The sequence below is a fragment of the Macaca mulatta genome, chromosome X, assembly GCF_049350105.2.
Source record: "Macaca mulatta isolate MMU2019108-1 chromosome X, T2T-MMU8v2.0, whole genome shotgun sequence".
Lineage (NCBI taxonomy): Eukaryota > Metazoa > Chordata > Mammalia > Primates > Cercopithecidae > Macaca > Macaca mulatta.
The window spans coordinates 79,409,097-79,434,671 of NC_133426.1; the positions used below are offsets into that span (position 1 = coordinate 79,409,097).

Sequence of the window (25,575 nt, forward strand, 5' to 3'; positions counted from 1 at the left end):
TCCAGCCAAGGTAAATACATAGAAACATATAGTAACCTATAACATTGTAATTTTGGTGCAAGGAATTTAAATGACAAAAAAACATAAACCATAGCTATAAATCTATGTGAATGGGTATAAAATACACAAAGATGTAATTTGTGACTCAACAACATAAATGGGGGTAGGTTGGGTATGGAGCTGTAAAGTGGTAGAGTTTTTCTATGCCATTTAAGTTCATTGTTATTTGTGTAAAATGGAATGCTATGAATTTAATACGTTTCATGTAATTGCTGTGGTAATGGCAAAGAACGTATCTATAGAGTATACACAAAGAAAATGAGAAGGGATTCAAAGCATATCACTAGAAAAGTATCAATGAACCAAAGTAAGGCAGTAGGAGAGAAAAGGAGGGACAAAAATACGCTACACAGGGTGGAGCAAGATGGCGGAATAGAAGCTTACACCGTTCGCTGCCCTGCCCCCGTCCCCCCCTCCCTCCCGCGTCCCTCTGCCCCCGACGTCCTCCCCTCTCAACACTTCCTGCAGGAACACCAGATTTTAACAACTATCTGCACACAGAAAAGCACGATCGCAACAACCAAAAATCAGGTGAGCAATCACAATGCCTGGTTTTAACTTTATACAGCTGAAAGAGGCATTGAAAAGAGTTAGAGAGAGGGTCATGATTCGCAGATGCCACCCCTCCCAGCAGAGGCCATGTTCTCCTTCACTTTTAAATAACTGTTTTGCCAGGATCGGTGTTCCGGGTTGGAGAGCCTATACACTTGAGGGAGGGAGAGCCAGAGACTGGGGGACTTCACACTGAACTCAGTGTTACCCTGTCATAGCGGAGAGCAAAGCCTTGCTGGGCTCCGCCAGTGCTGGTGCATGGAGACAGCATTTGGACCAGCCCTAGCGAGAGGAGAATTGCCCATCCCAGCGGTCAGAACTTGAGTTTCTCAGCAAGCCTTGCCACCACAGGACAAAGGGTCCTAGGTTAAACTTGAAAGGCAGTCTAGGACACAAGGACTGCACTACCTGTGCAACTCCTAGTGCTGAGCTGGGCTCAGAGACGGAGGACTAAGGTAGAGACACAAGCCGGGGTGGCTAAGGGAGTGCTTGCCGCACCCCTCCCCAACCCCAGGCTGCACCTCTGAACAGTCCAACAGCTCCATACCCACCCTACCCCCATTTATGTTGTTGAGTCACAAATTACATCTTTGTGTATTTTATACCCATTCACATAGATTTATAGCTATGGTTTATGTTTTTTTGTCATTTAAATTCCTTGCACCAAAATTACAATGTTATAGGTTACTATATGTTTCTATGTATTTACCTTGGCTGGAGAGATTCCTATTTTCGTAAGGCTTTATGTTGCCATCTATGGCCCTTTCCTTTTAACTTGAAGGACTCCCTTTAGCATCTCCTACAGAGCATGTCTAGCGGTAATGACTCCCTCAGCTTTGGTTTATCTGGGAATGTCATAATTTCTCCTTCACTTTTAAAGAACTGTTTTGCCAGAGTCAGTGTTCTGGGTTGACAGTTTTCTTTCTTTTATTCTTTACAGAAATCGACCTTTATTTGTTGTACTAAAGTCTGTTTAACTTTTGATACAAAGTAACATTTTAGTACAGAAAATTCCAGTCTGTCAGCTCAGTACCTGTTTGTGCATACTGTACCATCCCAATCCCCCTCTGCCTACAACTTAGAAAACAGCCCCTGCCCCCAGCGGGTCTGTGAGTTAATACCTCGCGAATAGTCTACAGTTTTTCATAGTTGTCTGAGCTAGAAAACTTGTACCTGTAAAACAAAAGACAGCATTGAGGACTGAAACTTGTCTCTTTTTTGAACAACTGTGCAAGAAAATATAGCCCTTTTTTAAAAACGTCGGTTATGGCTAAACTATAATCTAGTGTCTAGAATTACAAAAAATAAAATGAAATCAAAGATTTCTCGCTAGTAAAATGAAATGTTAGGAACAGTATTAAAATATAGGTCCTACCCCCAATGACACATGGAGCCCAGTACAGTACCTATTGTTAACAGGACACACAGCTTAAGGCGGAACTACATCAAATCTTCAGCCAGACATATATATTCAGCCTCAGAAGCGAAAAAAGAAGAAGAAGAAGAAGAAAAAAACCCACCAAACAAAGACACCCATATGGAGTAGCAGTAAGTTTCATGCCGTGAATGCTGTAACCAAGATTAAAAAGATCTCAGTTTTTCTTTTTAGAGTTTTGATAGTGACAACGCTAACCATTATGCTTCCCCTGAAAGCTGTCAATTCAAAGTCAGAAACATGAATGTTTTCGCATCAAAAAGAACTGATATACCTGCTGCCCTCTATAAAGTTTAAGAATTACCCTGTGAACATTGCACTGATGAAGCCTGCCACGACTTACAGAGCCTAAGGAGAATCCAATGTCGTGCATCCACACAGCTGAGTCAGCAATTTCCTTTCCTTTCCTTTCCTTTCCTTTCCTTTCCTTTTCTTTTGTTTTCTGTTCTGTTCTGTTCTCTTCTCTTCTCTTCTCTTCTTTCTCATTTCCTTCCTTCCTGTTTTTCCTTGCTTGCTTCTTTCTTTCTTTCTTCTTATCTTTTTTTAATGTCAACACTTTGATTATATCATCCTACTTGCTTCTGGTCTGCAAAGTTTCTTCGCAGAAATCCATTTATAATACTATGAAAGTAGCCTTGTATGTGACCAAATGTCTCCTACTGCTGTTGAGATTCTCTCTTTATCTGTCTTTAGGCAGTTTGCGTATAATGTGTGGTTCTCTTTGGATTTAACCTTGGTGGGATTTTTTTGAGCTGCTTGGATCTGTGTGTCAATTTTTTTTTTCCCCCACAGATTTAAGAAGTTTTCAGCCATTACTTCTTTGAATGAGCTCTCTCTCTTTCTCTCTTCTCCTACTGAGATTACCATAATGCATATACTAGTTTGCTTGATGGTGTCGCATAAGTCCCCTAGTCTATCTTCACTTTTCTTCATTCTTTTATTCTTTTGCTCATCTGACATGATGATTTCAAATGACCTGCCTCCAAGCTTGATAATTCTTCTGCCTTATCAAGTGGTCTGTTGAATACCTCCAGTGAATTTTGCAGTTAAATTATTGTATTATGTTTTCATCTCTAGAATCTGCGTGGTTCTTTGTTATAGTGTTAATTTCTTTGTCAATATTCTCATTTTGTTCATGCTTCATTTTCCCAGTTTCATTTAGTTGTCTCTCTGTGTTCTATTTTAGCTCATTGAACATCTTCATGACAATTACTTTAAATTCTTTGTCAGGCAGTATCGGGAGAACCTGCTCCCAATGTTTAATATGGGTTTTTTTCTATTTCCTAAGTGTCTCGGCTGGGTTGAGAAATAAAGAGAAAGAGCACAAGAGAGAGAAATTTAAAGCTGGGTGTCCGGGGGAGACATCACATGTTGGCAGGATCCATGATGTTCCCCAGCAACATAAAACCAGCAAGTTTTTATTAGCGATTTTCAAAAGGGGAGGGAGTGCACGAATAAGATGTGGGTCACAGACATCACATACTTCACAAGGTAATAAAATATCACAAAGCAAATGGAGGCAGGGCGAGATCACAGGACCACCGGATGAGGTGAAATTAAAATTGCTAATGAAGTTTCGGACGTGCATTGTCATTGATAACATCTTATCAGGAAACAGGGTTTGAGAGCAGATAACCTGTCTGACCAAAATTTATTAGGTGGGAATTTTTTCATCCTAATAAGGCTGGGAGCACTATCAGAGACCGGGGCTTATTTCGTCCCTTCGGCTTCGACCATAAAAGACGGGATGCCTTAAAAAGGGGCCGTCTATAAGCCTACCTTCAGGGCACATTCTCTTTCTCAGGGATGTTCCTTGCTGAGAAAAAGAATTCAGCAATATTTCTCCTATTTGCTTATGAAAGAGGAGGAATATAGCTCTGTTCCGTCCGGCTCACTGGTGGCCAGTTCAAAGTTACCTCTCTTGTTCCCTGAATATTGCTGTTATCCTGTTCTTTTTTTTTTTTTTTTTTTTTTTTTTTTGAGACAGAGTCTCGCTCTGCCGCCCAGGCTGGAGTGCAGTGGCCGGATCTCAGCTCACTGCAAGCTCCGCCTCCCGGGTTCACGCCATTCTCCTGCCTCAGCCTCCTGAGTAGCTGGGACTACAGGCGCCCGCCACCGCGCCCGGCTAGTTTTTTGTATTTTTTAGTAGAGACGGGGTTTCACCGTGTTAGTCAGGATGGTCTCGATCTCCTGACCTCGTGATCCGCCCATCTCGGCCTCCCAAAGTGCTGGGATTACAGGCTTGAGCCACCACGCCCGGCCTCTTTTTTTTAAGATGCCCAGATTTCATATTCAAACACACATGCTCTACAAACAATTTGTGCAGTTGACACAATAGCACAGGGTCCTGAGGCGACATTCATCTTCCTCAACTTACAAAGAAGATGACGAGATTAAGAGATTAAAGTAAAGACAGGCATAGGAAATCACAAGGATATTCATTGGGGAAGTGATAAGTGTCCATGAAATCTTCACAGTTTATGTTCAGAGATTACAGTAAAGACAGGTGTAAGAAATTACAAAAGTATTAATTTGGGGAACTAATACATGTCCATGAAATCTTCACAATTTATGTTCTTCTGCCGCGGCTTCAGCCGGTCCCTCCGTTCGGGGTCCCTGACTTCCTGCAACAAGGCAGCTCTTAGGTCCACATTTCTTTAGGGCTGGCTCCTGGAGTGTTGTTTTGCTCCAGTGACTGGGCCATCACCAGTTGATTTGTATGTCTTGAAATCTTTTGTTGGGATTTGGGCATTTGAAGAAACAATCACCTCTCCCAGTCTTTGCATACCAGCTTGGTGCACAGGAAGACCTTCGCCAATTGGTTGGAGGTTCTAGGACCTCTCAAACCTTTTGTAATGTCTTGTTGCCTCTGGCGTCTACCTACACAACTGCAGCTCTTACCTGCTGTGCACTTTCGTTTTCAGGAGCTTCCAGAATCTATCTTGGGTTGCTTCAGCCTCCCAAGTCAGGCAAGACAGAAAGTAGTCCCTCAAATAGCCCCCAAACAAACCAGAACGTTGTATGCATGGTCCACTCTCTTGTTTTTATCCCAAGGGAGGGGCCCAGAATTCATGATTTTATTTTTTTCCTAGTGTTCCACACTACACCATGTAGAGGGAGGGGCACAAGGGGTATGCTGAATGCTGGGATTTTTCCTACCCTTGTCACTGGAATCCCTTCTTGGTTTTACAAGGGCCAATGTGCTGTAGCTTGTCCAGTGATCTCTACAATTCTCACAGAGGTACTTAGATTTATATAATGTTGTTAACCTAATGTCTCTATCAGGGAAGGAGGGCCTGTAGCTTTCTTGACTGCTGTCATGCTGATATCACTCCCATGGGGCAACTTTTTAACGAGTGGTATTGGAAAAATGGGATCTCTTCCTCACACCATACACTAGGATACATTTCAAGTGGACTGGAGTTTACAGTGTGACAGGAGACAATCTTCTCTACATTTAGAGTGGGAAATCTTTCCTAGCTATGTCTAAAAACCCAGAAGGTATAAGGCAAAATGTTGATAAAGTTTATTAAGGAAACATAAACTGCTTTTGCATGGCAAACAATGAAACAAAACACTATCAATGAGGTAAAATGATTCATGACAAACAGGATAAATGATTTACGACTTATATCAGAAGAAAAGGTAAATGTCCTAATATATCCCTAAGACACAAAGAACTTTTCTTGGAAAGGAGAAAATGCCAAGGCCCCTATACTAACTGGGCCAAAACTGTAAACTAAAAGTCCATAAGAATAAAGAAAACAGGAATTTCTCTTAACCATATGGAAAAGATGTGCGACCTTGCACATATGAAGGGAAATGCAAGTTAACATATGCACTAATATGTCATTTATCTCCTATCAGATGGGCGAATTCAAAAATCTGGCAATACTACTGGTGAGATGCTGGGAAAACTTTCTCTCTCCGATATTGATGGGGAAAAGGCAAACGGTCCATCCTTCTTGAAGAGGTATTTGACAGTAATGAGCAAGACACCCTGTGTTTTCACCTTTTAAGCAGCAATGGTACATCTAGGGATCAATCCCAAAGACGTAGTGATATAAAAATTGCTAAAGATTATGTCAGGAGCCTATCCATTGCAGCCATATTTAAAATAATAGCAAGAGCCAGGTGCGGTGGCTCACGCCTGTAATCCCAGCACTTTGGGAGGCCGAGGCGGGTGGATCACCTGAGGTCAGGAGTTTGAGACCAGCCTGGCTAACGTGGTGAAGCCCCGTTTCTACTAAAAGAAAAAATAAAATAAAATAATAGCAAGAATAGAAACAACCAGAGTGTCCATCAATAGAAGACCAGTTGACCACACCATGGTAGGTCCACACAATGGGGTACCCTCTAGCTGTTGAGAGGAGTGAGGGATGTCTCCAGAGAGGATTGTGGAGTGATCCCAAGGATTTCTTTATTTTCTGAGGTGGAGTCTCGCTCTGTTGCCCAGGCTGGAGAGCAGTGATGCGATCTTAGCTCGCTGCGGCCTCCGCCTCCCAGGTTCGAGCAATTCTCCTGCCTCAGCCTCCTGAGTAGCTGGGATTACAGGCGCCCACTACCACGCCTGACTAATTTTTGTATTTTTAGTAGAGACAGGGTGTTAAACCATGTTGGCCAGACTGGTCTCAAACTCCTGACCTCAAGTGATCCACCTGCCTCGGCCTCCCAAAATGTTGGGATTACAGGCGTGAGCCACCACGCCGGCCTCAAGGATTTCTCCTTTTTCACTTTTAGTAACTTTGTTTATTCATGTGTCTTTAACCACTTCAGTACATGCATTACATTGTAGCTACCGCATCTACTCACTGAAATAACACAGTTCTCAACATGGGGAACAAGTGGCATTTATAGAAACTTTTCTTATATGTGTGACTTTAAATGCTTCACAAGATGCATAATAGTGTGGTCAGTACATCCATTCACTGAAATAACACTGTTCTCAGCTTGGCGATCAAGTGGCCTCAAGGATATGTTTTTAAGCTTTTTAAAAAGGCAAGGTGGAGAAGTTTATGTGTTAATAGCTTATGCAGCATTTATCTAAGCAGGAGGAGGGAGTGTAGTGAACGTCAGTCTCTCTAAAGAGAGAGAGAGAGATACAGATCCAATGGCCAGGCAATACCAGTTGCCCCCGTTTCTTTAGCCTTTAAGAAATCTGTGACAAAATAGAAAAGAGAAATCTGTTGAATATAACCCTGTATGGATGGGTTTTGCTAATTCTGAGATCCCTACCACTCACCTCTACCCGACTTTGGCCCCCTCCAAGAATGCACATCCCCACATAAATGGGAATTCCGCTCAATATCTGTCCCAGATCTTTCCATTTTTAACTTTAAAAATAGCACTTTCCCACACATTTTAGGCTGTTCTTGGCCAGAAACCAGCAGTAGCAGCCCTGTATGGCCCTGCAGTGTTAGTGGAACCTACTTTGGAAAAGCCGTCTTTCTGGGCAAGGGTTGAAAGTGGCAGAGTGCTGGAGCTGGCTCTTACCGGAACATCAGAGCCAACCATAAGATTTTCAAGAATTTCGTGAGCCAGTTGTTAAATACAGCCATTATTAAAAACTACATTATATAAACTAACAATCAGATCAATTATATTGAAAACAAACATAATATATGCTAAAAAAAAATCAATCCCTAATTATTTTTCTACTTTGTACTGTTATCTGTGTTCTCATGGTTATTTACATTTATGGTATCCGAATGGTAAAAATATATCTCTTCCCAACTCTGCATTCACTGATATCACTTTGATATCTTGCATTCAGCAAGTGCAACAACCCAGGGCATTTCCCCCAACCTTCCTTCCCCCTGAGAGCCAGTTGCTAAACCTGTACCTGCACACTAATGTTTGAAATTGATCCACTCTACAGAAGCTCTGATGTGATGGGTATGCTCAGATCTAACCAATGCTGTTACGTGACATACACGAGTCAAGACATAACTCACAGTGCTCTATACAGTAATGTTTTAAATCTATGAACTGGGGTAGTACACAGCAAAGGGAAGAACATGAAAAAGGTTTGATATTTAACATTCACAAAGATGTCCTTAGATGCCAAAAATACACCGTCATGAGACTTTTGAAAAAGTCTGTGTGTGTATGGGCGGAGGGGGGGCATCAGGAAAATAAAAGGGCACAGGGAAAAGGGCCTCACTCCTTCCCCTGATGCCCATCACTTTATTTCTGTTTTTCCTCCCTCTTCTCATGCCACATCCTTTAACCAAAATATGCCTCCTCTTTTACCCAAGTCAACTGTGGGACTGTGGTGTGCCTAGGACACAATTTCATAGCAGGATCTTAGTCCTCTTCCAGGTACCACCGCTTCATTCCTCCAGAAATATGTGGACTTGTTCATCCATCACTACGAAAGGAGGGGCTTGGGGATCATTTGTTCGAGTAACAAATCAGGGAAGGAAGGAAGGTATGAGATGGACTTCAGTCTAGTCTTGCTCCAAGTCTGAGTGACTTTGCACGTTTGTTTCTCTGCCATCAGATCAAGAATATAAGAATCCTGACTTCTCGGGGTCTCAAAAAAGAAAGGACAAGTTGTAACTGGATGTCATCCGAATCAATTGTCTTGGGTAAAGTACTGGGAGGGAAGAAAGGAGGGAGCTAATAGCAAGGAAAAGGGCCCATATCGAGGCATGTCCAGTTGAGCTTTCTTTCTGCCTGGTGGGGGTCTCCAGGTCTTCATTCGTTTAGAATATCAGCAGAGGACTGGGAAACCACTGCAGGTAATAAAGAGCTGATCGATTACTACATATTGTTACCTTGAGTAAGAAATAAAGGGACTATTTTGGAAAAACCCTCTGACTGATGTTTGTTGCTTTGAGTTTTGAGCCTTTTATTCAATGCTTTATTAAAAAATCGAACTATTAGCTGATTCAGGGCCTGGTAAAGACAAGGGAGAGTTCGCTGATCTTTGGCTAAAAATTTCCCCCAAACCACTTTTGCAAGTCACTGTCATTCTTTGAGTGTGTTTCCTCATCGGCAAAATGGCAATAATAATGCTTAACTTGCAAAGTTGCCGTGAGGCTGTATGTGCTTAGTGCAGTGAGCACAAAATAAATAAAAGGTAGTGGTGCTTCCTCATATTTCATGGGTCCTTCAAAAATAGGGTCTGAGTCTAATTCATTTCCCCTGTTTGATTCTTCTTGTCCTGAGTGGCCTCAGTTTCCTCCACTGTAAAATTCACATTGGTCTAGAATAAAACCGGCATTTCCATTGGGCAAAACTGTCCTTCATAGAAGTTTGGTTTGGCCCAGATATAGGGCTTAAAGAAGAAACCCGAGCCAATGCTTACAAGTTGAGTGATTTTATATAGAAATCTAGAATTCCATCTTCTCTTGAAAACCCAGCCAATTTGGCCACCATGAGTCGCTATCCCTGCATGGCAACAATTGCCTAGAGCCAAGTAGCAGCTGCCCGCTTACGTAGAGCACACACTGTCAGTTTGGCCAGAGCCCATCGGGCCTGCTCTACTCATTTACATGATCTGCTTGATCCTACAGACATTGCCACTTATGACCCTCTGGGCAACTGGAAACAGTCTATGCCAGGCAGAGGGTAGGTACTTAATTGCTCAATGAATAAATACCTTACTCTTTTTCCTCTACCATTTTCTTATCTAGCCATGTTAGGAAATCTCAGTTATCGGATAAGGTGATTCTCACTTGGAAACATGAATTGAACAAATCGGTTAGAGTCGGGATAGTCTGGGTTATACTGTGGTAACAAACAACCCGTATATCACAGTGCCTTATAACAACAAGGGTTTATTATTTGTTCACGTACATAAACCTAGACACAAAGTGAAAACATCTTCATGTTTCCACAAGCATGGGTACGCACATGAGTGCACATGTATGTCAGCAATCACAAGACGAATAAAAACTCTGGCATATGAACCCACACAGAATCCCACTGAGAGACTGATCAACTTAGATTGCACAATCCTGTCTTTACGAAACAGAAAAAGGCCCCGGCATCCAAAAGAGTGAGGGATAGAGGTACAAGAATATCCACCTTCAGTCAAGGAATTGCCCCATATAATAAAAAGCTTATAAAACACCTGAAGGCTTAAAAAAAAAAAAAAAAGATGTTAAGCGTTTTGGACGTTAACTATTTTGCACATTCAGAAACTGGATACTAAATAGGCAGTGCTCTGTTGAGGCCTCCTCCCCTGGGTTCCTAGCTCAAGAGGGAGATGCATCCCAGATGTCCAATAGGCAGCGAGATGGAGCTGGCTGGCCTGGGGCGGAGAGAGGGGCTGGGAGGCTGGAATCCTTTATCTCCAGCAGGAGCTGTGGACAGAAAGGAAGGGGCCAGAGCCAGGTCACATCCACATCCCCTTCCAGATCTACTCATTTTATGTGTCCCGCCCAACCAAAGATTTGTCACCTGGCCTGTTGCATAGACCTCTTCCTCTCTGATTTCCCCATCTCCCATCTCGCCTCCCCCAATCCTTCCATCAAAGCCACCACAAGTCTTTTTGTCAAGCTCGGGGTCTGTGAAATTCTTCTCCCTAGCTCAGAAAACGTTCCCTGGCTCCTCACTACCCACAGTTGCTGGTCCAGCCTCCTAAGCCTGACCTGTCAGACCTCTGTGATTGGTACCCTCTCCAGCCTCATCCCTTTCTGTTCCAGCAGTCCCTCCAGGGGTGTTTCTTCACTGACACACCATGCTCCATTCACCATTTTGATCTGGGAATGCCTAGCCTTCCCTCCCAGCCTCCCCAGTTGTTTATCCCCCTCGGAGCTCCTCCAGCCCCTCTTCTCTGGGCACATCGTTAAAATTTGACCACAAAACACAGCTTGCCAGGGCATCCAGGCTCCACTTCTAGACTGGATGCTCTCGGAAGGCAGAGACCAGACCTCCTTCCAGACCAAGCCCTTTATCACCTCTGTATGTCCTCCCCAGACCACAGTAGGCCACAGGGGGCTGAGCATAGACCCTGGGCTGAAAGTCAAGAGGGCCGGTTCTTCCACTTGATATGCTGCATGCGTATCAGAGAGGGCAAGTCCCTGCCACTCTCAGGGCCTGAACTTCCTTCTTTCTTGACATCAGGGCACTGAACGCTTGCTGTTGCGCACAAAGCGCGATAAACCGAAGATTCAGTAAACAGCGCTCAACTACCATCTCGGGAGTCATACTGAGGAGCTTGGGTGCCTGGCCCCAAGGAGATTCAACTTACTGACTCTGATTTTTCAGCTAGAACCTGCTTACCACAACGACCCCCATTCCCCAGCTATTCCCACCCTGTGTTCTCCTTTCAGGGAGCAGGCTACCTGGTGGGTTGCAAGGCTGGTGCAGGGAGATGGAGTCAGGAGGGGCCTGGGCAGAGTTTCTCAGAGTCAGCAGAGCCTCAGCGGCCTCCAGTTTCCGCTGCCACTCTGAGTGGGCAGAAACCAAAGCCTGGTCAGAGACTTTGGGGACCTGCAAAGGAAAGTGCGTGAGAGAATAGGCACTGGGAAACTACACCTCTTCCCAATACGACAAGTGCCCCTTCAGCCCCGTGTTCCCTCAACCTCCTCCCCCACCCCCACCAAGGCCTTCTGCTCTTCCCATCCACTAAACTCCATCCCTCCCAGGGTTCTGGACCCCACTGCTTTCCCAGGACCTGTGGCTGCAGTAGAAGAGGGTCAAGGGTGGCACAGGGCTGGAGGATCAGAGTTGAGCATCTAGAAACAAGGAAAGGAGAGGCCAGGGGATTAAATCCACTGGTGGACACATACTATCAGTAGACAGAAAGAGGGGCAGGATTTTGCAATATCTGGATGTGTGAATCCCAATGCCTGCTGGACCATTAGTCATTGTGGCTGGGGCAAGTCCCTTCTCCTGCTTGGCCAGGTTTCTTTTCCATACCTCTTTTTCCTGACAGGGACGCTTATTCCTACCAGCTCTTTCCTTCCCAGGGCAATGGTGAAAATCATGGGAAATTACAGGTGTCCGTGTTTTAATTTGCAAAGCACTTGGAGAGATGTGATTACCGTCCCTGTTCAGGGACTGGTTCTCACTTCCATATTGCCCAGTCCCCATGGGTCTTGAAGGACAAGCATGGCTCGTCTCCAGGAAGCTTTCTCTAATGGCCTCTGTACTTTGCCCTGGGCCTCTGTGGCCCTCACCAGCGTGGACCCCACCTTTCAGCAGGACCTTCTATCCCATCCACCTGTTTCATGTGGAATAACAACCCCCATTTGTTGAAGCCCTATTATGTGGCAGGCCTTGTGCCAGTTCTCTTTTCAATGCTATGGGTATAGAATATTGTCCTCAGTATATCCATAGGGAAATGGAGGTTCAGACACATAAAGTCACTTGTCCAAAGTCTCACAAATAGAAAATAGCAAAGCTAGGAGAGCCCTGTCCTCGCCCGTTAGTATTACATGCTGCCTTGTCCTCCTCCTTCTTCTCCTCCTCCTTCTCTTCCTCCTCCTCCTCCTCCTCCTCCTCTTACTCCTCCCCCCCTCCACTTCCTCCTCCTCCTCCTCCTCCCGCTCTTCCCCTTCCATCTCCCATGGCATCAAGCACAAGGTTAGGCACACAAGACACAACCTGCTCCATGGTCCTCACTCTACTCACATGCTGGGCAGGGCAGGGGGCCTGTGGGGATCTCCAGAAGGAGAAACCAGTTGCTGCTCCAAGGTCACTGGAGTACGAGGCAGAGACAAAGATTCTGGGGCCTGGCCAAGCAGCAGAGCCCCTTGGGAGCTCCCCTGCAGGGGCAGAGAGCACAGGTTGCAGTCAGGTACCAGGCCGGCCATGGAGAGAGGAGGTGTGGACATCTTTTGGGATGAGGATAGGAGCCTAGAATATCAGAGCTCTGAAGACCTTGAAGACCAGCCAGTCTTACCTTTCATTTTGCAACTGGGGAAATTGAGGCCCAGGGAGGAGAAGTGATTTTTCCCAAGGTCACATGGTGAGCTGGTGATAGGATTGGAGATGAAACCCATATCCTTGGGACACAGTGAAAGATGTCTGGACAGTGGCTGGGTGGGAGCCTGCCCGACTGGTCACCGACTCTCCTTACCTCCTCGGAGGCTGTGAAGATGTGGGTCTCGGGCTGCAGCATGTTGTTCTCCCTCCCAGCTGTGAAAGACCAGGAACAGCTTTGATGAGTCTTTCCCCCAACCCCACCCCACTTCACCCCACATCCAGTCTCAGGTCTCATCTCACCAAGGAGCTCTTCAGTTCCCTTGTCCCCCAGCTCTCTCCTTCCTGCAAACACTCGGTAGATAACATTGATGACATTTTGCACCTGGGCAAACTAAGGTCCGGGGAGCAACTTGCCCCAGGTCACACTGCAATTCTGTGACAGGACTGGTGACAGAACTACTCATGCTTCCTCCACCCAAACTCTGGCTCCCTCCCTGGCCAGAAACACTCACTGAGGACTCCTGCTCTGATGGTCAAATTCCTGACACGGATGGGAGCTTTGGGAGGGGCAGCCATACTCCTTATTGGTCCTTGAGCCAGGTGTCTCTTTGGCCGTGCCCGCTGCTCCCTCTTCAAGGCACTCACAGCAGGCAAGACCCTGAGGTGTTCTCTGAAGTAAAGGATTGCGGGGCTAAGGTTAGTCCCATTTAGAGAAGGTCTGGGCCCTCCCCATCTCAGACACCATACTCATGAGAAGAGGGCACAATTGTGACACTCGCAGGCCTGGAAGAGGCAGAAATGCTTGTGGCCGCTGATTTGGGCAGTAATACCATGGTCGTGGCAGCGGTCACAGCAACCTATAGCTCTTCTGGGGCCAAGCTGAGTCCCCCATGGGGCTCCAGTCTCACGCTGTGCATTCAGGGTCAGAGGGGCAGCAGGGTGCAGCAGGTATTTATTTGGGATCCATGCTTCTAGGGTCAGGAGTGGAGGTCAGAATGGCCACATGATCCCCTACCCCCAGCGTACTTCCTCTGCCCTTGGAAAACCCTATCTGAGGTGGCTGAATGCTCCTTCTCCATCCCTCTCACCGCTGGAATCAGATTGCCTTCCCTCCCCTTCTTCTCCCACGGTTTTCACCAGCCTTCACTGCGACCTCCTTGCTCATGTTGCCTCCTTCACACAAGCCCCAGTCACACATAGCCCCTTCCCGAGAAACTCTTGGCAAGGATCCCATACCCATTCAATGCAGTCATTATTCTCCTTGCTTACCATCACTTCACCACAGACCCCACTTTCAGGCATGTACATGCACTCCCGTGCCCTCTTCCACCATTACTACACCCCCTTCTTGTGTATCATCCTGCACTCTGCCAAACCCAGGTATTATTCCTGGCATCCACTTCAACAATTCTCTTCCGAACCTCCTGCATTCATTCACTCCCCACACAGGATTTTGTGCCCCCAGCACTCAATTCCATTGTCAGTCTCTTCTATGCCCTATATTCAATTTTCCCCTCACATTTCGTGCTGATTCATGCTGATTTTTTTTCTTGTACCCCACCTTACACTTAATTATTCCCTTGCTCCCCCTTTGAACTGATTTCCCTCTTGTATCCCATGAAATCGTATTGTTCTCCTGGATCCCTGGCCCTCTTTCAATTATTAATTTCATTCATCCCTTCATGCATCCCCTTGATTCTTCTTTTTTTTTTTTTTTTTTCTTTTTTCTTTTGAGACGGAGTTTCGCTCTTGTTACCCAGGCTGGAGTGCAATGGCGTGATCTCGGCTCACTGCAACCTCTGCCTCCCGGGTTCAAGTGATCCTCCTGCCTCATCCTCCCGAGTAGCTGGGATTACAGGTGCCTGCCACCACGCCTGGCTAATTTTTTGTAATTTTTAATAGAGACGGGGTTTCACCATGTTGGCCAGGCTGATCCACCCGCCTCGGCCTCCCAAGGTGCTGGGATTACAGGCATGAGCCACCGGGCCCGGCCGATTCTCTTGATTCTTCATTCAGCAGGTACCTGTTGAGCCTCCTATGAAGTGTCAGGTTCTGATCTAGCCAATAGGAAACTCCTCAGTGCAGTAGTGTTTCTCTTGGACTGACACACCTTTTCTGCTTTCATGCAAACCCACACATTCCCTCCACAGTCTCCCCCAACTCTTCCATATTCCTCTCCACACTTCAACAATTTTTCTGGAGCACACCATCTCCCCCCACCCCCACCCCACCCCACACCACACACACAGTCCCACCACCCTGGAGTGCACCACTTCCTCAGGAAGCCCAATCATCCACTCCCTCCCGGACCTCTGAATCAAAAGTAGTCCCATGAGCCCTGCCTCACTGGCCAAAGGCCGGGGCTCAGGGGGCTGGAGCAAGGGGTCCTCCCAAAAGGGATTCCGGGACAGCTGAGGGCGCGATGGGACATCAGGAGCAGATGGGAGTTCCCTGCTGAGGTAGCAGAGAGGGGAAGGTAGCAGAGTTGGGAATCTGGCTCAGGAGGGTGGGAGGAAATAAGAGGCGTGGAGAACGAGGGCCTAATTCTCATGTCAACCTGTGGTTGCCCCAGCCTCCAGCAAGTCAGAACCAGTCAGAGGGTCTGAGGGAAGATCCAGCTTCTGCTTCCCTTCCCGCCCTTGCCACAAAGGCCAGTGAGCTCTTGCGCTGCCTTCAACCTCCCGCCGCTGTGGCTGGCGACCAATGAACCTCGAGATCTCTTGAGGCTCACGTTCTGAGGTCACGCCCCCTTCACCTCCATGTAGCTTCTCCTGCTCCCTGTACTAGGTCAGTCAAGAAATCCTGAAGTGATCGTTGAGCTTTATACTCCCCAAGGCTTGTTTCCCAGATTGGTCTCCCTTTGGGTGTGAAATATTTTGTGTGCATGCATTTTTAACTCACGTACTTGGTATTTTGTAATTTACCTTTTAAAAATTCAGCATGTGATTAAAGATCGATCCATATTTCTGTGCCGCGGATTCCCAATCAGTGGTGACTTTGCAACCCCCAGGGAACGATGCTTGGAAACACTTTCGTCCGTATTTGTCTCTGTTTATGAACTCCCTGTAATGTTCCACAGATAAATGTGTCTATTCCTGTGCCACTACTAAATTGTCCTAAATTTTCTCACTTCATGATACATCTTGACATCGGCTAGGGCAAGTTCCTGCATGGTGTTCATCATCTCCAAACACGTCTTTGCTATTCTTTGCCTTTTTGTCCCTCCGCATGAATTAGTGTGCAATGTCAAGTCTCCCCAGACTCAGTTGTAACAGATTTGGATTGCATTTTCACTGAATCTGTGGATCAGTTAGGGGAGAATCCACTATCTGCCGAATACTCAGCCTTCCTGTTCACCAACTTGGGATGTCTCCACTTACGTGGGCCCTTAATGTTTTAATCTTTCAGTTCAGTTTTTAGTTTTATCTTTTGTATATTTAGATCTTGCACATCATTCATTGTATTTATTCCAAGATACTGTAGATCGTTGCTGTGCTTGCACTTGATGTCTGTTTAAAAGGACAATTTCTATTTGGATCTAATTTACAGAAACGACTTTAACTTTTAAAAACGTGACTTGATCTTAAAGTCAGTCAACATGCTAAACTCTGTAGTAGGCGTTCTGGGATTATCTGTGAGTTTATGCATAGTAGAAATAGAATTGAAGTTATGGGTTTTTTTTGTTTGCGATTTTTGTTTTTTGGTTGGTTGTTTGGTTGTGTTTTAACTGCGCTGGCTAGGAAATCTAGTACAAGATCTAATAGCGACAGCAAAATTGGGCTTCTTTGGGTTGTTCCGGATTTTAAAAGGAATGCTGCCAGCATTTCCATATTAGTATTGTTTCCTTGTGTTTTCCTTACCTTTTCCTTTCATTTCCTTTTCTTTCCTTTCCCTTCCCTTCCCTTCCCTTCCTTTCCCTTCCCTTCCTTTCTTCCCTTTCTTCCCTTTCCTCCTTCCTTCCTTCCTTTCTTCTTCCTGTCTCCCTACACCACGCCACCCCCACCCCCGCATGTCTTACGCCTTTTGTCCTTCTTCATAAATTAGCATGCAATTTCAAGTTTCCCAAAAATTCGGTTGTAACAGATTTGGATTGCATTTTCACTGAATCTGTGGATCAGTTATGGGAGAATCCACTATCTCTAGAGTACCTGGCCTAAGTAACTTCCAGGTTTTTTCCAAAACCTTCAGCAAAGTTTATCTTATAATCCAAACGGTTAAAAAATCATAAATGTATATCTTAATGAGTTTTCTCTTTCTTTCTTTTCCTTTCTTTCTCTCTTTCTTATCCTTTCTCCCTTTCTCTCTCTCTCTCTCTCTCTTTCTCCTTCCTTCCTTCCTTCATTCTTTGGGTTGCTTTCTTTATTTGATTTGTAAACAAAGATGAAACAAAAAAGCAGCCCCTCACTCTGTCACTCAGGCTGCTGAAGTGCAGTGTCGGTGATCTTGGCTCACTGCAACCTCCACCTCCTGGGCTCAAGCAATCCTCCTGCCTGGGCCTCTCAAGTACCTGGGACTACAAGCACACGCCACCATCCCCAGCTAATTTTCGTATATTTGGTAGAGACGGGGGGTTTCGCCATGTTGCCCAGGCCATCGTGAACTCCTGGGCTCAAGCAGTCCGCCAGACAAAAGTGCAGAGATTACAGGTGTGAGCCACCAAGCCAGGCCTCTTAGTGAGTTTTCAAAAATTAAATATACGCATGCAATTAGTATCTAGAACAAACAACAAAATATATGAGCAATACATAAACCTCTCTCGGGTCCCCTTCCAGTTACAGCTTTGCTAATGTCAAACCAGCTTTCCTCTCCCATAGTAAATGTAACTTAGCTATGGTGTATTAATTTTTTTGTATATGGTGCATTAGAGCAGTGGTCCTAAAACACTAGCTTGATTATCAAGCCCCAGAGGGCTTGATAAAACAAAGATTTCGGAGCTCCATATCTGTATTCTCAGATAACAAGGTCTGGGGTGGGACCCAGAGTTTGGTTGGCTTTGCTTTTTCTCTTTTCTTTTCTTTTCATTTTTCTTTTCTTTTGTCTTTTTTTTTTTTTTTTTTTTTTTCTTTCTTTGACGGAGTTTCACTCTTGCTGCCCAGGCTTGAGTGCAATGACGCGATCTCGGCTCACTGCAACCTCTGCCACCCGGGTTCAAGGGATTCTCCTGCCTCAGCCTCCCGAGTAGCTGGAATTACAGGCAGTCACCACCACGCCCGGCTACTTTTGTATTTTCAGTAGAGATGGGGTTTCTCCATGTTGGTCAGGCTTGTCTTGAGCTCCTGACCTCAGGTGATCCACCAGCTTGGGCCTCCCAAAGTGCTGGGATTACAGGCGTGAGCCACCATGCCGGCTGAGTTTGCCTATCAAACAAGTTCCCTGATGATGCGAACACTGCTGGTAAGGGACCGCATTTTGAGAACGAAAGCACAAGAGAGGATAACATAAGGAACCTCCAAATATCCATCTCCCAACTGCAACCATTAAAGACTCATGGCCAATCACATTTCATACATATCCTCTCCCCTCCCCGTCCTCCAGATTATTTTCAAGCAAATATCAGAAATCAAAAAAGTACAAAAATCATATGTGGATATCTTAACGTGTCTTATTTGATTTGTAAACATTTCAGTGCATAACTCTAAATATGAGGAATCTATTTTCCTCAACGTTTCATTTTGAAAATACACAAAGCTGAGGGGGTAATACAGTGAACAATCTTATGCCTAGATTCACATTATCTCATTGCTTTAGCTCTCAGTAATTTTTTTTTCTTGCTTAAACACGTAAGAGTTTCAAACACTTCAACCAGTTACTTCAGCATGCACCTCCTAAACACTACAATGTACTCCTATGAAACCACAGTGCCATTATCACATTGAAGAAATGTAACAATGAAGGGGTAACATCATCCAAGTTCACATACAGTTCATATTTAAATTTCACCAAATGTCCCCGTAATATCCTTTTGAAAGACTTTTTGGGGGATCAACAATCCAGTCAAGCATGGTACATTGCACACAGTTGTCATGTCTCTTTAGTGTCCTCTAATTGCAAACAGTACCCCAACCAATTTTTTAAACCTTCCATGACGATGACATTTTTTTCAGAGCTGAGGCCTGTTGTCATGTAAAGTGTCCCACAATACGGGCTGGTCTGATATTTGCCTCTTGTTTATATTTATGTTTGACACTTTGGGCACGAATATTAAGAAGGTGACGAGCAGTTCACGTTATATCACATCTGGAGGCTCCTAAGGCCAGTTTCTCTGGTTATCGGTGATGCGGTTTGTATTCTTCAGTTTTATCACTTAATTACGGTATTTTTCAGACAGAGTACTACATTGGGAAGGTACTTTTCTCCTGTTGTGGTTAATAAGTAGTCTGTCATGATATTTCGATGACATGCGGATATTCTGCTCTCCAACAAAATTTTACCTCTTGGCCTTAGTATTCATTCAGGGCTCTTGCCTGATTTGATTATTACTTTGTTGGTTAAAAAAAACGGTGATTTCTCTAATACTATAATTCATTTCTGCTTTTATGGATGGGCATTTTGATGTAAAAAAGCTCATCTCTCCCCCTCCCCCACCTCGTTGTTGTTGATGTTGCATTTGCTGTGGCAGAGAAAGAGTACAAGCTGTTTATTTGTTTTGTTGAAAGAAATGTAAAGAGAAAAAAGTGGACAATATTAAGAGAAAGGTAAACAAATACATGATGAATTTGATAAGAATTTCCCCTCTAACAGTCTAATCAGATTGACAAAATTCATTGCCTGAAGTTAGAATTGATTGGTCAGCAATAGCAAAAAAAGCAGTTTATGATAATTATTAAGAGGATCTGAGGTTATTAATTTGGCCAACTAAAAAATGGCTTGGATCTTGTAGAACACACACACACACACACACACACACACACACACAAACATTTTTGTGGAGACATCATAAAAAGGTATTGTTATTTCAGTTACATAACACATAATAGAAAATTATGAGTTATATGTAATATTTTACAAAAGGCAGAAGGCCTTCACCTAAGTCGCCACTCAAATGTCCATGTAATACAAGACTTTTCTAACAGTATGGAAGAATAATTGATTCAAAGTGTAAAAAATTTCAACAACCTTCCTTTTAGCATTACATGAATCATGGGAAATTTCCTTTCCAAGAACTTTCCAATTTGCAAAGACATGTTCGTAGCATGATAAATGGAACTCATAGTACAGTTATTTGGGTATCATGTTTACCTCTCAGAAAGGAAACTGAGTTAATTGTGGAAGACATTGGAGAAGCTCATTTGTATGAGGAAAGACAGGGATCTGGCTGTTAGTTCAAAAATCAGATTTTGTTGTGATTTAAATCAAGAGTCCAATGTTTCTTTTATTTCTTCTTTCCATTGTATGATTCATATTGAAAACATAAGGGCTTAGCTTCCTAAAGTCGACTATATGAAAAGTTTCACAACTATAGTTATTAAAGTCATTCAGTAAATATGCACAAACGCAGTGAATCATCACAGGCTTATTTTGTCAGTCTTTATTAAGTTGTGTATGTTTTACTGGTCTTCTTAAAGACCTCGGTTTTTATTTATTGATTTTCTCTGTTATTTTTCGGGTTTCCATTTCATTGATTATTTTACCTATCTTTCACATTTCCTTCCTTCTGCTTCTTTTGCTCCTCTTTTTCTAGTTTAGTGTAGTGACATCATAGATTACTGCTTTGATAATTTTTCATTTGTCTAATGGAAGCACTTAATGGCATAAATTTTCCTTTCAACAATGGTTTAGCTTTGCATCACAGATATTGACATGTCTTATAATCATTTCCTTTCAGTTCAATTCACTTTCTGAAGTCCTGGGAGACTCAGTCTTCAGTATTCTTTTTATTTAAATCGGCCAATAAAAATTGTATATATTTGTGGTGTACAGCATGATGTTTTGATAATAAGTATACACTGTGAAATGGCTAAATCAAGGTAATTATCATATGCATTACCTCACATACTTACCGTTTTTTGTGTGTGGTGAGAACACTTAAAAACTACTCTCAGCAAATTTCACGTATACGACATATTGTTATTAACTGTAGTCACCATGGTGAAGAAGAGATCTTTTGAAATTATTCCTCCTGCCTAGCTGAAATTTTGCACCCTTTGGTCAACATCTCCCCCACTCCCCCAAACTCCAGCCTCTGGTAACCACCATTCCACTCGCTACTTCTAAAAGATCGACTTTTTCACCTTCCACACATGGAAATGCCATGATTTCCTTCTTTTACATGGCAGAACGGTATTCCATGGTGTATATAGACCACATTTTCTTTATTCGTTAATCCGCTGATGAACACTTAGGTTCACTGTAAATTTTGGCTATTGTGAATAGTGATGCAGTGAAGATGGGAGTGCAGACACCTCTCTGACATGTTGATTTCATAGCCTTTGAATACAGTCCCAGAAGTGGGAAGGCTAGGTCATATGGTAGTTCTATTTTAACTTTATGAGGAACCTTCATACTGTTTTCCATAATGGCTCTCCTAATTTACATCTGGAAGATTTTCTCTTTAGCCCATGGATTCAGTGGCATCCTTCACATGGAGCGGTGGTGAAAATCCTGACATCATCCCAGCAGGGACAAAGAGGGGTGCCTCCTTACGGCCTGGTGGGGGTATATGTTGGAGATCTCCACATAATCCTGCTGATATGGTAGCGCGAAGGGGCTCTCGTCTCTGCCCATGGAAATGAATGTGGAAGTCCATGTTCCCCGCTAGATCTTTGCCGGCATGAGTGGGGCCACAGAGTTTTCCGAGGCGTTCAACTGGAGTAGAGCAGTTACTGTGAAAATATTTTCTGTCTTGTTGGGTTGCCTCTTTTCTGATCCTTAGGTTAGGAAGAACAGGCTTTTGTAGGTTTATTTCTTCGTTTCTTCGCTTGTTTTGTTTAGCTTTGTTTTGTTTTGCCTGTGCATTTTGGAATTCCCTAGTAGCTGGTTTCTTCAGCTCCAACTTTGGGATATATCAGGCAAAAACAAAACCCAAGGAACTCACCACCATATCGTTCTGAGGTCCTCAGTTGCTCTGCTTTCTCCTCTCCACTTTCAGCCTTATGTTTGTTTTATATATAGTGTCTCGAATTTTAAGTTGTACTTAGTGGGAAGAATAGGGAAATGTACAACTACACCACCTTCCCAGAAGCAGCAGTCTCTATAGATTTATTTTATTTAAAAAAGCAAATAATAATTATATATATTTATGGGGTAGAATATGATGTTTTGATATATGTATACAATGTGGAATGATTAAATGAAGCTAATTAGCATATCCGTCTCCTCACCTACCTATCATTCTTTTGTGGCGAGAACATTTACAATCTACTCTTTGAGCAGTTTCAAAATATGTAATACATTATTTTTAACTAGAAATGCTGTGCAATAGATCACTAAAGCTCCTTGCTCCTGTCTAACTGGAACTTTGTACCCTTTGACCAACATCTTCCCTTGCCATATCCCCCGCAAGCCCCGCCACCCCCAGCCTCTGGCAACCATCATTCTACTCTCTGCTTCCATTAGATCAACTTTGTAAGATTCCACATGAGTGAGATCATGTGGTATTTGTCTTCCTTTTTTTTCTTTTATGTTTTAGTTGACACATAATAGTTGTGCATATTTATGAGGTACAGAGTGATATTTTGATACATCTATTCAACGTGTAATGACTATACCAGAGTAATTAGGGTATCCATCACCTCAAACATTTATCATTCCTTTGCACTGGAAACATTCAAAATCCCCTCTTCCAGCTTTTTTTAAACATATACTATACCATACTGTTAACTGTATTCAACCTGCAGTGCTATAGAACACTTAAACTTATTCCTCCTATCGATCCGTAATATAGTATCCATTAGCCAACCTCTCCCTATCCTCCCCTCCCCTCTGTACTTCCCAGCCTCTAGTAACCACAACTCTACTCTCTACTTCTATGAGCCCAATTTCCTTCAGCTTCCACATATGAGTGAGGATGTGTGGTATTTGTCTATCTGTGCCTGCCTTGTTTCACTTAACATAAAATCCTCCAGGTTCATTCATGTTGCCTCGAATGACAGGACTTCATTCTTTCTGGTAGCTGAATAATGTTCTATTGTGTATAGATACCACATTTTCTTTATCCATTCACGTCGATGGACACTTAGGATGATTCCGTACCTTAGCTATTGGGAATAGTGCTGCAACAAACATGGGAAAGCAAATCTTTCTTTGATACACCGACTTCCTTTCTTTTGGATAAATACCCAGTTGAGGGACTGTTGGATCATATGGTAGGTGTGTTTTCAGTTTTTTGAGAAACCTCCATACTGTTTTCCATGATGTCTGCACTAATTTACACTGGGACCAACAATATGTAAGAACTCCCCTTTCGAACATCACACACCGGGGCCTATTATGGGGAGGGGGAAGAGGGGAGGGATGGCATTGGGAGTTATACCTGATGTAAATGACGAGTTGATGGGTGCTGATGAGTTGATGGGTGCAGCACACCAACGTGGCACAAGTATACATATGTAACAAACCTGCACGTTGTGCACATGTACCCTGGAACTTAAAGTATAAAAAAAAAAAAAAAAAGAACTCCCCTTTCTTCACATCCTCGCCAAAACTTATCTTTTTGTCTTTTTCATAATGGCCATTCTAACTGGGGTGAGAGGATATCTCATGGTAGTTTGGACTTGCATTTTCCTGATGATTAGTGAGGTTGAGCAATTTTCCATAAACTTCTTGGTGACTTGTATGCCTTCTTTCGAGAAATGTCTATTCTGATCCTTTGCTCATTTTTAATAGTATTATTTAGGGGAGTTTTGCTGTTGAGTTCTTTGAAAGCCTAGTGTATTCTGGATATTAGTCTCTTATCGGACGATTAGTTTTTAAGTATTTTCTCCCATTCTACAGGTTGTCTCCTCACTCTATTGATTGTTTCCTTTGCTATACAGAAGCTTTTTGGTTTTATATGGTCCCATTTGCGTATTTTTGCTTTTGTTGTCTGTGCTTTTGTAGTCTTGCCCATAAAATATTTGCCCTACTAGAACAACGCCCTGAAGCTTCTCTCCTTTGTTATTTTTATAGTTTCAAGTTTTCCATTTAAGCCTTTAAGTTTCTATGACAATATCATGATGTCCTGGTTACTATAGCTTTATAGTATATTTTGAAGTCAGGCAGAGTGATGCCTCCAGCTTTGTTTGTTTGTTTGTTTTTTTCCCCCTCAGGATTTCTTTGTTTATTTGAGGTCTCTTGCGGTCCCATATGAATTTTAGGATTTTTTTTCTATTTCTGTAAAAAATATCATTGGTATTTTGGGTGGGATTGCATTGAATCTGTAGATTGCTTTGGGTAATATGGTCATTTAAGCAATTTTCATTCTTCTAATCCATAAGCATGGAATGCCTTGCCATTATTTTGTGTCCTCTTCAATTGTTTTTGTCAGTGTCTTGAAGTTTTCATTGTGGTGATCTACCACATCCTTAGTTACATTTATTCCTAGATACTTTTTTTGTGGCTAGTGTAAATGGAGTGGCTTTTTTTTAAGTTTTACTTTAAGTTCGGAGATACGTGTGCAGAACGTGCAGGTTTGTTACATAAGTATACATGTGCCATGGTGATTTGCTGCGCCTATCAACCCGTCATCTAGGTTTTAAGCCCCGCATGCATTAGGTATTTGTCCTAATGCTCTCCCTCCCCTTTCCCCCCACTCCCCTCCAACAGGCCCTGGTGTATGATGTTCCCCTCCCTTTGTCCACATGTTCTCATTGTTCAGCTCCCACCCATGAGTGAGAACATGCGGTGTTTGGTTTTCTGTTCCTGTGTTAGTTTGCTGAGAATGATGGCTTCCAGCTATGAACTCATTCTTTCTTATGGCTGCAGGGTTTGCTCTCTTGATTTCCTTTTCTACTAGTTCATTATTGGTGCATAGAAACACTACTGATTTTCTTACGCAGATTTTGTATCCTGCAACTCTATTGAATTTGTTTACCAGTTCTAAAGAGTTTTCGGGGAGTCTTTAGGTTTTCGATCTATCCGATCAGGTCACCTGTGAAGGGGTGCAATTTGATGTCCTTTCTTTCCGTTTGGATGTCATTTATGTCTTCCTGGTGCCTAACTGCTCTGGGAGGACGTTCAGTACTATGTTAAATAGGAGCGGTGAGAGTGAGTATCCTTCTCTTGTTCCTGTTCTTAGAGAAAAGGCTTTCAGCTTTTCCCCATTCAGTATGATGTGGGTTAGTTACATATAGCCTTTTGTTATGTTGAGGTATGCTCCTTTTGTACCTAATTTGTTGAGAGTTTTTGTCATGAAGTGATGCTGCGATTTTGTCAATGCTTTTTCTGTGTCTACTGAGCTGATCATACCATTTTTGATCTTTGTTCTGTTCATGAGACATATTATATGTATTGATTTGTGTGTGTTGAATCATCCTTGCATTTCTGGAATAGATCTCAATTGATCATCTTTTTGATGTGCTGTTGGATTCAGTTTGTTAGTATTTTGTTGAAGATTTTTGCACCTGTGTTCGTCAGGGATACTGGCCGGCAGTTTTCTCTTTCTCGTTGTGCCTTTGTCTGGTCTGGGCATCAGGGTAATGCTGGCCTTGTAGAATGAATTAGGAAGAATT

General features: G+C 43.4%; 1 protein-coding gene across 2 annotated transcripts in view; it reads right to left on the reverse strand.

Moving 5' to 3' along the window:
- Window positions 1-9,811: 9,811 nt before the first annotated feature.
- The window catches only part of LOC144338749 (doublesex- and mab-3-related transcription factor C1), a 71,316-nt gene continuing 55,552 nt past the window's right edge, over window positions 9,812-25,575 (reverse strand). Inside the window, exons 2-7 of one of the 2 annotated variants that reach the window (XM_077989438.1) lie at window positions 13,441-13,598; window positions 13,083-13,141; window positions 12,635-12,768; window positions 11,676-11,736; window positions 11,344-11,491; window positions 9,812-10,359 (exon numbers count right to left, since the gene is read on the reverse strand). In XM_077989438.1, the coding sequence (XP_077845564.1) occupies window positions 10,247-10,359; window positions 11,344-11,491; window positions 11,676-11,736; window positions 12,635-12,768; window positions 13,083-13,141; window positions 13,441-13,504 (579 nt within the window). In that variant the 5' untranslated portion in view covers window positions 13,505-13,598 and the 3' untranslated portion in view covers window positions 9,812-10,246. The remainder of the gene's footprint in view (window positions 10,360-11,343; window positions 11,492-11,675; window positions 11,737-12,634; window positions 12,769-13,082; window positions 13,142-13,440; window positions 13,599-25,575) is intronic. The other variant, XM_077989439.1, reaches the window with a different exon arrangement.